This window comes from Ceratotherium simum, chromosome 8, assembly GCF_057802395.1.
Source record: "Ceratotherium simum simum isolate JZ-2026a chromosome 8, ASM5780239v1, whole genome shotgun sequence".
NCBI lineage: Eukaryota > Metazoa > Chordata > Mammalia > Perissodactyla > Rhinocerotidae > Ceratotherium > Ceratotherium simum.
The window spans coordinates 85,672,829-85,685,991 of record NC_141907.1 but is presented as its reverse complement, the minus strand read 5'-3'; the positions used below and the strand labels follow the sequence as shown (position 1 = coordinate 85,685,991).

Genomic DNA, 13,163 nt, shown 5'->3' with positions numbered 1-13,163 from the left:
GAAGGCCTGCTGTATGCACAGAAAAGCTGCATCCAGAGGCACTTCATATACTGTGATTATTAGTCACAGATTCATAGTTTTGAACAGGTTTTAATGCTAATGGGCAGAACTTGTAGATGTGCCTCCATCACATAGCCTATACTGCCAAAATTTTATGATTCAAATAAGTAAAATTTTAAATTAGAATTATATTTCTAATATAATTAGAATAAATTAGAATTATATTTACTTCAAAATATTAAGAATGAGAGTTCAGTAGTAAGGTTATTTTCCCCGTTTTATGATATTTGTATGATATTTAGATAAAAACTTTCCTAATGTTAATGAGATTCACTGCTTATTTTTCACACAGGAAATTCTCAAAGATTTTTCAGAAAGTGACTTCCACAGGATGAAAACTGAATTTCAACAAGTACTACGTAATAGGAAAGAAATGACCCAGTTTTTGGAAGAGTGGTTGAATACTCATTTTGATATAGAAAAGCTTAAAAATGGCATCCAGAAAGAAAATGATAGGATTTGTGAAGTGAATAATTTTTATAATAAAAAAATAACTGTAAGTAGTAATTTTTTTGTGCTACCTGATTCTTTTTATTGTTTGCTTTAATTTTTGTACCTCATTCTTAAAAAGACTTAGAGCAACTTAATTTTAAGTATATTTTCTTTCATTTGTTTGTATATACTATTTTTTTATTTGAAAAAAATTGACTCGGTAAAACATGTTCTTCCTCTAACACATTACGCTTCCTTAAGATAATTAAATATATCAACTTTTACTTGTAACGAAGATAACAAAATCTTGGTGTATAATAATCCATTTCCACTTGTGAAGTCTCGAATCTTCTTGCCCTCCTCCTCTGTCATTGCTCGCTTAGGTAGGAATTGAGCCTTTTCGCCAAGTAGCCTCAGGCAGGGTGAGACGAGAGCCTGTTTCAGGGCTACAGGCAGCAACTGTGGTAAAGCCATGGACGGGCCTGGCCCGCTACCTAGCGAGGCCTCATGCTTCTCACCTTGGTGCTGTCGCTATCATAGGAGCTGATCTTTCAACTCTGAGGTTCAAAAATGTGGTTTGTGTCATTGTTCCCAAGGTGACCAGTCCTAGTGGACAGATTCGTAAGAACCAACATTGCTTGAGGTCAGTTTGTTAATTTGTTTTACTTTCCACTGGTCAGAAGATTCATTCTGCTTTCTGAAGTAATCCCTACCTCATACACCTGGTAAAATTGGCAGGAACCAGAAAGTTGCTTGTTATATATGCAATTGGAGCAAAGGGAACTAGATTAATATTGTAACTTCTAAGACTGGTTTTGTATTTCACATGTTTGGGTAGTTCTTTCCTGACACTTTAATTTCATCTGGAAACTATACTTAAATCACATTGAAATATAGGTAACATTTTAAAAAAATGTTTTCCTGTGGATAGTTAATCCCATTTGTAGAATACCCCAAGCTAGCAAAATCGTAAATGAGCTGTTTAAAAAAAAAAAAAAAAATAGACCACAATCAGTGAAGAAAAGCATAAAACCAGTGTGTGGATAAGATAATCTCCATATAATCCAGTGTTTTCCTTATAATATTGAGGGCCCAGTTGTGGTTAGAAAGTAGGGATTTCTGCTGTGTAGACCAGCATGGATATGTGGCTTCTTCCAGCATCTGAGAGTAGGAATTGATGACTGTATGTGGTAGGAGGTCAGTAGTCCAGAGCAAGGAGGGTCCAGGGTGCCAGCAAGAACACAACTAATTAGGATCCACCTCTGATAGAACTGCCGTAATGCCACAAAGAAAGATATAGGTAAGACCAAGACGGCATTCATAATGAGAGCAAAAAGTACGTCCCGTAGGGATAGGAAGTAAAAGATGATAGGAGCAATTTCAGAGTCAGTTAGCTTTTGATGTAAAAGAGGATATTGATTGACTGTTATTCCGTGCACAGAAATACAGGATTTTCAGATTAATTACCAAAAGTCAGTGAATTCTTTTCCCTATAACACTAAGGTTTGAAATGAAACAGGAAAGTAGATTGTTGTTAAGTTTACTGTGTATGCTGTGCTATTAGATGTCAGTTAATGTTTATATGTGACATTATATGTGTTGTAACACATGTAATGACTTTAACCTGCACAGTTCTTCAGATTCCTCTTCATATATCATACTGATCTAATAAAGTGAAGTTATCATCTTACAAATCAATGTGAATCCTCTCTAGTCCTTATTCTTTTTTATTCTCATCATCAATATCCAACATCTGAAATGTCAGGAACTGATGCAAATCACAAAGAATATTCACATTCTTTTAAAGTACTCTTCTAGAATGTTCTGAATAATGAATTTCAGCATATGCCTTGTCCTAGAATTCTAGTATTTTTCATACTTGTTTTTTATGTGTAATTCATTTTAGAAGCTATAATGGTGTCTTTACTATTCAATAGGGTATAAGGAATGAAGCAACAGAGTTTGAGGGAAGAAATGCAACCATAGTCAAAGAATAGAAACATGACCTGAAATCAGTGAAAGAGGAGAATGAAAAACTGTTTAAAAACTATCAAACTTTGAAGATCTCTCAGACATCTGGGTGCCCTTGTTAATCCTGCTACACAAGACGCTAAGAATCTTCACGTCACATCAAAAGCTACACAACTAACCACAGAGGTATGAAATTTCTTATAAGATGTTTTTCAATTTGCAGCTTCATCACAGAGCTAAAGATGCATCTTATATAACATTTCAGAGCAAAATCACAGTATTGAATGTGTTAAGAAACGTGCATGAGGGGCTGGCCCAGTGGCATATCGGTTAAGTGCACGTGCTCTGCTTTGGCGGCCCAGGGTTCTCAGGTTCGGATCCCGGATGTGCACCAGTGCACCGCTTATTTACCATGCTGTGGCAGCGTCCCATATAAGATAGAGGAAGATGGGCACAGATGTTAGCCCAGGGCCAATCTTCCTCAGCAAAAAGAGGAGGATTGGCATCAGATGTTAGCTCAGGGCTCATCTTCCTCACAAAAAAACAAAAAAAAAGAAAAAAGAAACGTGCATGATGGGCTTGTCTTTTAAATATAGTTCTATTGTGGCTGTCACTCAACTAATTATAAAGCTAGACGTTATATAAAATCTTCGCTTTGAATTATAAAACAGAGGTAACTCATAGCTTAATTTGATTAACAGATACGTACACCGCTTAAGGTGTTATTACCATATATTGTAAGTTTCCTAAATCATGTGACACTCTATTAAATTATAATCTGTGTCTATATACAGAACTAGCTTAGAGGGAAAGAGCAATTTAGCTTTTCTCTAATTATCATCAGTGTCTTTAATATTGGTTAATGTGATCAAAATAAAAATGGAAGGGGCTAAAAATGTAATAAATTCTTATGCAAATTAACCTGTACCCAAGAATCAGTACATTATTTGAATAATCCAGTTACTTTATTAACTACCGTTTCTTGGGAATCTGTAAAGCAGACATGCTGTTTTATTTTGTTATCACACAGAATGTCTTAATGGAGAACCCAAGAGTAAATTATAACTTAACCATTTTACCAAAATAAATATTTATGATAAAACATTAACCACTAGTTTAATAATTAATTACTAGTGGAAACTAGAAGATCACTAGTATACAGTTTATTGATTTGCTGACCACTGCAGTCAGCTGTAGAGATAAAAATAGCAGAAATATGAAACCCATCTTCTAAAGCAATAAGGTAAAGAAGCAGAAGGAAATTCCATCTTCAATGACCCCAGGAAATACCCCATCAGATAATAAATCATATGCTATTAGTTTGATAATTAAGCCAAATTAGAGTAGCATAGAGTAGTTTGGTGGCGATGTAGAAATAGAGCAGTGGAACAGAGTAGAGAGTTCGGCAGTACACCCAAATGAGTATGAGAATTTAGTATACGATAGTGGTAGCAGTCAACTCAGTGGGGAAATGATGGTTTACTTAATGTTTGAATCAGAACAACCAGCTACAGTCTTGAAAAAATAAGTCTGGACTCTTACTTCATTCATTAAACAAAACTAAATTCCGGGTGGACCAAAAAGAAACAGACATTTTCCAGGAAGACCTGCATGTGTATGTATGTGAATAATCTTATAAATATGAACAAATTCAGGTATTTAAATTCATGTATTTTTGTACTTACAAAAAACTGGAAATAACCTAAACGTTCATTAGTAGGTGACAGGTTAACTAGTTTATAGTACCTCCGTGAAACAGGATGTATGTATCCATGAAAACAAAAGTATGAGAGATCTATGTGTTGATAATGAAAAGATCTGGAAAATATATTGTCAATTTAAAAAAAGGTAGGGGGCTGGCCCCATGGCCTAGTGGTTAAGTTTGGCATGCTCCAGTTCGGTGGCCTGGGTTCACGGTTTGGATCCTGGGCACGGACCTACCTACGCCACTCACCAGCCATGCTGTGGCAGCAACCCACATACAAAATAGAGGAAGGTTGGCACAGATGTTAGTTCAGGGCTAATCTTCCTCAGGAAAAAAAAAAAAAGCAGAACTATATATTTGTTTTTGTTATGTGCTGTCAAGTCAGCTCCTACTCCTGGCTACCCTATGCATGAGTGATGTCCACAATGTCCCGTCCTCAACAGCCCTACTTAGCTCCTGTAGGCTCATGCCTATGGCTTCCTTTATGGAGTCAGTCGGTCTCATATTTGGTCTTCCTCTTTTCCTGCTGCCTTCTACTTTCCCCAGTATTATTGCCTTTTCCAAAGAATCCTGCCTTTTCATGATGTGCCCAAAGTAGGGCAGCCTCAGTTTTATCATTTTTGGCTCTAGCAAGAGTTCAGACTTAATTTGCTCTAGGACCCACTTGTTCATCTTTCTGGCAGCCCAGGGCATGCATAGAGCTCTGCTCCAACACCCGATTTCAAATGAATCCATTTTTTTCCCCATCAGCCCTCTTCACTCTCCAGCTTTCACACTTGTACATAATAATTGGGAGTGCGAGGGTGTGGATAATCCTGGCCTTGGTATCTAATGACCCTTCCTTACACTCAATCCCTCCTAATTCTTTCATTGCTGCCCTTCTGAGTCTCAGTCTTCTCTTGGGTTCTTGACTACAGCCTCCATTTAAATTGATGACTGAACGAAAGTAAACAAAATCTTTAACAATTTCAGTGTCTTGTCTACATTAAAATTGTGTAGTGCTTCTGTAGTCATGATTTCTGTCTTCTTGATGTTCAAATGCAGTCCTGCTTTGGCACTTGCTTCTTTCTACTTATGCACTATTGTGTGTGTACTTTCTTCTTACGCGTATTGTGTGTATGACTTACTGTTTTTATAAACTATATATTCACATATGCTTAGATACATATAGAAAATTTCCACAAGGATACACTTGAAAGAGTTTAGTAGTCATTGCTTCAGAGTTGTTGGGGGTTCTGAGGTGGGAGAACTTACTCTTCATTATATGCCTTTGAATTTTTCCACATACTTGTATTTTTCAAGGTAAAAACTAGGTAATAAAAATAAAGCGAAAGATATGTTACATGTATTACTCTAAAGAGTCAATTAACAAATGTACTTTCTGTAAGTAGTGTTAATTTAAAATGTCAGTGCCTGTTTAATATGCTTAGCACTATGCTAACTAGTAAATAAAATAAGCACTAAACCTTATGTAAAATTTGGGCATTTTTTTGTCCAAAAATCATCAGCTTGCTTCTAAGTGAAAAAAATAATACCTATGTAAATCGAGTGCCATTTGGCTTCTCTTCTTTTCTGTCCTTTGTTAATGCAATCTGAAAAGTTAATACCCATATATGACCATCTTTGTCTTAAACTTGTATACTGTGATTCTGTCTTCACAGCAGACCTTATATATGTGTGTGTTTTTAATAGACAATTCAAGAGCTGGAAACTGCACTCCATGAAGCTAGAGAAAGTGCCATGCACAAGGAAGACAAGATTATAGAGATGCAGAGAGAACTAGAGATGTCTAATGACGTCACAGCAAAACTTTAGTCACAAGTTAATGAATCAAATAAATGCCTGGAAAAAACAAAAGAAATGATCCAAGTGCTTCAGGTAACAACAAATTCAGTTCATAAAGAAAAGGGTTTTTTCTTTTACTGTTGAACTTGACAGATAATTTGGGACTCTAATCTTTTACTTTCATGTCTGAAGTTCAATACTCAAGCTTTAAAAAAGCAAGTGGGAGGCGAGAATTCTACCACTGAACTCATGCCTGTTAGAATGGCTATAATCACCAAGACAAAAAACAACAAATGTTGGAGAGGATGTGGAGAAACAGGAACCCTCATACACAGCTGGTGGGAATGCAAATTGGTGCAGCCTCTATGGAAAACGGTATGGAGATTCCTCAAAGAATTAAAAATAGAGATGCCCTATGATCCAGCCATCGCAGTACTGGGAATCTATCCAACACACCTGAAATCAACAATCCAAAGAGGCTTATGCACCCCTATGTTCATTGCAGCATTATTCACCATAGCCAAGAAGTGGAAGCAACCTAAGTGTCCCTCGACTGATGATTGGATTAGGAAAATGTGGTGTATATATATACAATGGAATACTACTCAGCCATAAAAAAAGACAAAATCGTCCCATTTGCAACAACATGGATGGGCCTGGAGCGTATTATGTTAAGCGAAATAAGCCAGAAAGAGAAAGACAAACACTGTATGATCTCACTCATATGTGGACTATAAACCAACACATGGACAGAGAAAACTGGACTGTGGTTACCAGGGGCAGTGGGGGTGGGGGGTGGGCACAAGGGGTGAAGGGAGTCATATATATGGTGATGGACAAACAAAAATGTACAACCCAAAATTTCACAATGTTAGAAACCATTAAAACATCAATAAATAAAAAAAAAAAAAAAAAGCAAGTGATAACTTGGAAATGAAATGCAGGAGTATCTTTTCATGCAAAATAATGATTATTTTTATTTTCCTAGAAAATTATTTTTAAAAAACAAATATTCTTTACAGTTTAAAATATATTTCTTTTTATTTTTCAAAAAAATGCTTCTTATCTAAATATTTAACACTCTGTTAGATAAGTACATTTTAAAATTCTTTTTTTTTTTTGCTACTTAATCCCCTGTTATTGAGTCCTACCTATAGCCTGTGGGCTGAATCTGACCTGTTCTCTCTAGGAAGAACATAGTTTAAATGTTTGTAGCTTGAGTGCCATTACACAAGTCTTGCCCTCCTTCATCACATCCTTCCTCCCTCTGGTTTTAGCCCCAGCCACTTCTCACTCTTCTGCTACTTGGGTCGGACACTAATAGGCCTTTCAGTTCACTGTTCCTGCTCCAGTGTCTCTTCATTCCAAAATTAGGAACAAGTCAAGAATGTCTGCTCTTTTCATTATTTAACATTGTTCTAAAAATTCTAGTTCATTCAAGGAGGCATGAAACAGAGAGGCAAGAGGAAATAATCTTAATTGACAATTAAAAATTGTTGGTAAAGCTAAAAACCAAGAAAATCAACTGTAAAGCTTTAGAATCTTTGAGAATAAAGTAATTTTTTAATATTTCAAATAATTAAATCACATTTTTATTCTTTCAACAAATATTTGTTGAGTACCTGCTATGTGTTGATCATTGTTCTAGATGCCATGTGTACTGCAGAGGGGAAAAAAAAAGCCTCCTTCAAGAGGCTTACATTCTGGTTCAGGAAGTCAGAAAATAAACAAGTATATATGTGTGTCAAATGGTGAAAAGTTCGATGGAAAAAAATTAAGCTAGACAGGGGTATATAGGTGCTGGGTGAGAGTGGGGGTGTGAGAGTAGGAATGTGATTTTGCAAGGGGAGTTGAGGAGAGCCGCACTGTTAGGATGATGAAGTGATGCGGTGAGCTGTCTGGGAGGGAAGGGCCTCCTAGGCAAAGGAAGTAGCAAGTGCAAAGGCCCCGACACACAAGTAGTTGAGACATGTTCAAAGAGACAGCAAGAAAGCCAGCATCGCCTGAGCAGAGTGGGCAAGGGATAGAGGGAGAAATAGTTGAGAAGTAGCAGAAAGCCAAATCATAAAGTGTCTTGTAAGCTGTTATAAGTACTTTGGGTTTTATTCTGGGTGAGATGGGAAGTCATCAGAGGATTTTGGCAAAAGGATATGGTCTGAATTAATTTTTTAAAGGCTGCCCTTTGAAAATCGAATCCAGGAGGGTGTGTTTGTTAGTGATGTGCCAGCTGCTACAACCAAGGCAACCAAAAATGCAATGGCTCCATTCCACATGATCATTCAGAGGCCCACGTTTCTCCCATCTTGTTTCTCCACCACTCCCTGGGTGCTGTTTTCATCTGCCTGGTTAAAGCCAAGTTGTAAGCTGTCCATGCGCAGGCCACAGAAAAGGGACAAGATGAGGAGGCTGAAAATTGTCTTAAAATCTCTACTGTTAAAGGCTCTGGCCCAGAAGTGGTACATGTCTCTTCCTCTCATATTTCTTTTTTTTTGCAAAATATTTAGATTTCATTAATCAAAGAGAAAGCCAAACACGTACCTCTCATATTTCTTAGAGTCAGAGATGATTGCAAAGTTTTTGGCCTGAGCAGCTGAAAGGATAGACTTGCCGTTTATGGAAATGAGAAAGACTGCCAGAAGAGCAAGTTGGAACCGGGAAAGCAGAATGAGGGTTCAGTTTTGGACATGTTGAATTTGAAATGCCTACTGAGGACACCCAGTAGGCCATTGGATATATGAGTCTGAGCGAGGTCTAGACTTGAGGTATAAGTTTGGGGAATCATCAGCATATAAAAATCATGAGACTGGATGAGGGCGTAAGCATAATGGAGAAGAGATGTGGAGTAACCAAAAGACACTGAGATGGAGCAGCCAGTAAGTGAAAGAGAAAGGAGAGGTGGCGGGCAAGAGAGAATGGTTCCAGTTTCTTCATACAAGTGAAGGTAGTGTTTCAAGAAAGAGGAAGTGAGCAACAAATTTCTCCACACTCAGTATAGGTTGAGACAGGTATCTACAGAGAGAGAAATATCTTTCCTGCGTACTATAAGTAGCCATTTAGATAATATAATAGGGTATGCCATTGTACAGCACCCATGGGAGGAGAAAGCAAAATACACGGTATCCATAAAATCTTTATACAGTTTGAATTTTTAAGAATTTGTTTCTGTATATTATATAAATATTCTATAAAATGCAACAGAGTGTATTTAACTCAAGACTTGGCAGAATAAAATGCAAAGATATTAACTTTTAACCTATTCACCACTATTTTAATTCGCCTGGATCTAGTTGCCAAATATAATGTAGGGTTTATTAAATGAATATAGAAGAAAGTAATTTGAACAAATGAATCATTAACAATTTTGTTTAAAGCTTAATACATTTCCTCTGTTGTATCTTTACAAATTATTTATATCAAGTAACAGTGAATTTGTTGACAATTTAAACCACGCTAGAACTTTAGGGACATCCTGCACAATAGGAAAAAAAGACCTTATTTATAAATGGGCACAAAATCTAAAATAAAAATTCTCGAGTGACTAACCTTAACAAAAAATGAGGCAACATATATGAAAAGAACATCAAAACTCTAAAAGGAAATATAGGAGAGCCTGTGTTTAAAATAAGAAACATGCCATTTCCTAGGTGGTAACCTAAATACTGTACAACCACCAGTTTTTCCCAAATTAATTTCTAAAGTTAATGTAATTCAAATCAGAATCTCAAAGGAATTCTTTTTCTGGTAGAGCAAGGAAAGTTTCTCAACAGAATCCATCAAAAATATGATAAATAGATGATGTTAGCCAAGAACATATGTTTTCAGACTTTTCAGTTATTAGTAAACTGTTTCAGGCTGTCAGGATTTCCTGAGTGCAGCTTTGCTCACATGCCATAGTTTTGAAATATGGAATTCTCATTGTCTTTTGTTTCTAAGTCAGCATTTCCAATTTTGATTTCTTTTACCCAAGAATTATTTTAAAACTGTTACATATGACTAATTTATTTCACTATATTGTGGCAAAAAAATACTGTAATTTCTGCATTTTTAGAATATATTGAAATTTTATTTTGTGTGTCATAAGTGAATAAATGTTTTTAGAGTTCTTTGAACTTTTAAAACAAAATGTATACAAATAGATCAATGGAACAGAATAGAGATCCCAGAAATAAATACACACAAATATGGTCAATTGATCTTTCACAGAAGAGCAAAGGCAATTCAATGGAAAAGGATAGTCTTATCAACTAATGGTGCTGAACAACTGGACACCTTTCACAAAAATTAACTCAATTGATCATAAACCTAAATGTAAAACACAAAACTAGAAAACTCCTAGAAGATAACATAGGAGAAAATCTAGGTGACCTTGGGTTTGGCGTTGACTTTTTAGATACAATAGCAAAAGCACAATCTATGAAAGAAAAAAAATTGATAAATTGGACTTCATTTAAATTAAAAACATTTGCTTTGTGAAAGACAAGCCACAGACTGGAAGAAAAATCTTTGCAAAACACATATCTAATAAAGGACTGTTATCCAAAATATACAAAAAACTCTTAAAACTCAGTAATAAGAAAGAAAACAACCTGATTAAAAAGTAGGCAACAGATCTGAACAGACACCTCACAAAAGAAGATATACAGATGGTAAATAAGCATATGGAAAGATGCTCAATATCATATGTCATTAGAAAAGTGCACATTAAAAACAATGAGATACCACTACACATTCACAGTATCTGAAAATATCATAATGGCCAAAATCCAAAACACTGACAACACAATGCCAGCAAGGAGTGGAGCCAGGAACTCTCGTTCATTGCTGGTGGGAACGCAAATGGTACAGGCACTTTGGAAGACAGTATGGCAGTTTCTTAGAAAACACACCACTCCAGCCAGTCACATGCTCAGGGAGTCCCTGATATCAGCATCTGGTCCAGAAAGCCGGGGTCTTTTACTGATGCTGTGACTGAGCAAACGGCGGGCTCCTCCGCGAATGGGCTCGTCTGACCCACTCATCGACCTCCTTAGGCTGAGCTTCTCACTTTTGGAAGCTTGCACCTTTTTAGTCTTTGCTAGCCATAGTGTGTGCACATGTTTTTATGGGGACTGGGGGGAAAGCCTAGAGGAATAAAGAGCTCTCTGGGTCCCTATTTAAAAAATGATGGGTTTATTATTCAATATCTAATAGTAATCCATTGTATGTCTAACAGTGATAAAAGAAATGATGATTTATTCAGCAATAATAAGAAATGAGCTATCAAGCCACAAAAAGACATGGAGGAATCTTAAACGCATATTGCTAATTCTAAAAAGCCCATCTGAAAAGGCTACATACTATATGACATCCTGGAAAAGGCAAAACTAGGCAAACAGTAAAAAAATCAGTGATTGCCAAGGGTTCAGGGGGAGGGATAGGTAGGTGGAGCACAGGAGATTTTTAGGGCAGTGAAACTAATTTATATGATGCAGTGATGATGAACACATGTCATTACACATTTGTCAAAACCCAAAGAGTGTACAATACAAACAGTAAACTCTAAACTGTGAAGTTTAGTTAACAATAATGTATTGATATTGGCTCATCATTTGTAACAAATATACCACACTAATTCAAGATGTTAATAATAGGAGAAACTAGTGGGAGAACAAGGGTATACAGGGTCTCTGCTCAATTTTTCTATAAACCTAAAATTGCTGTAAAAATTTAAACCTATTTATTAAAAAAGATGGGGCCGGCCCCGGGGCTTAGCGGTTAAGTGGGGCGCTCCGCTACTGGCAGCCCGGGTTCGGATCCCCAGCGCGCACCGACGCACCGCTTCTCCGGCCATGCTGAGGCCGCGTCCCACATACAGCACCTAGAAGGACATGCAGCTATGACCTACAACTATCTACTGGGGCTTTGGGGGGAAAAAAAGGAGGAGGATTGGCAATAGATGTTAGCTCAGAGCCGGTCTTCCTCAGCAAAAAGAGGAGGATTAGCATGGATGTTAGCTCAGGGCTGATCTTCCTCACACACACAAAAAAGATGTATATATATGTTTGTATTATATATGAATAATAGTTTTCTCTGAGTGGAAAGTAGGTGCATCTCTATCACTAGATTGAACTGTCCTTGAGCACAGAATATCCCCACGAATGTTATATGAGATTTTGTGCGTTGAGTTCAGTTCTTCTTTGATATTTATATTGCTGTTCATCTCTCGTCTCATTTTCCTGATTTACCTTTGTCTACCCATTTCATTATTTTCGACGTTTCTCTTTCATTTTGCTTAGGTATATTGTTTTTTTTAATTGGGAAAAAAATTGTTTTAAGAAATAAAAGTCATAGGTTTTCTAATTCACATTAGCTTCCAATAGCTTAAATATACTTCACATCAAATATCTATTTGTTATTCATTTTAGGGTTAAAATTTGTGCCTTTCCTGCTTTTCATATATTTGGAGTTTGCTGCTTTAAAATGTTCCTACCAGATCAAGGCAGTTAACAGGTCTTTGAAACTGCTCTAAAATTACTTTATTTTTCTTTTCTCTAAAAAATTTAGGAGAAAGTTGCTTTAGGAGCTAAGCCCTATAAAGAAGAAATTGAAGATCTCAAAACAAAACTGGTGAAAATAGACCTAGAGAAGATGAGAAATGCCAAGGAGTTGGAGAAAGAGTATGTCTTTGTCTCAACTGAATATGTCTTTAATAGCTTAAATTTCCCTTCTAAACTGTCTAAATTTCTTTGTATTAGTTAACTTTTTAAAATATGTTAAGATATTGTTATTGCTTTTTGTAAAATAAATACAAACATCTACAGATTTTAAATTTATTAAATTCTCATTACGTATGCAAAGGTTTTAAAAACAAGCACAATTCTGATCAATTACTAACATACGATGTCTTTGCGTGCTTCTTGCTCAATCATATATAAACAGCTTAAAAATGGCCTTTTTATGTTTGAAAGTGAATATTAAGAATGTGTATGTGTTTTTAGCAGTTTGACTAAGGTTTCTGTTGGTTCTCTTAATTTCATTTGTTCTTCCTGTTTTGTTTTTGTGTAAACATCGTGTTTCCTTTTAAATTGTAGTACTTAGTGCCTGGGAGCATATCCTCTTTTTATTGATTTGTTACATACAGTACTGTATATAGTAGCGTGCCTGAAGTTCTTTGTGGTACAGCATGATGAAAAGAACATTAGGGGCTGGCCCGGTGGCGTAGTGGTTAAGT

The 13,163-nt window shown here is 36.3% G+C and overlaps 1 protein-coding gene across 1 annotated transcript in view; it reads left to right on the top strand.

Moving 5' to 3' along the window:
* CENPE (centromere protein E) overlaps positions 1–12,706 on the top strand; it is a gene marked incomplete at its 5' end in the record, with an annotated part of 41,253 nt that extends 28,547 nt beyond the window's left edge. Inside the window, 5 exon segments of the mRNA XM_087434673.1 lie at positions 353–556; positions 2,430–2,570; positions 2,572–2,649; positions 5,861–6,046; positions 12,497–12,706. Of these exon segments, the coding sequence (XP_087290799.1) occupies positions 353–556; positions 2,430–2,570; positions 2,572–2,649; positions 5,861–6,046; positions 12,497–12,691 (804 nt within the window).
* Between the last annotated feature and the right edge of the window lie 457 nt (positions 12,707–13,163).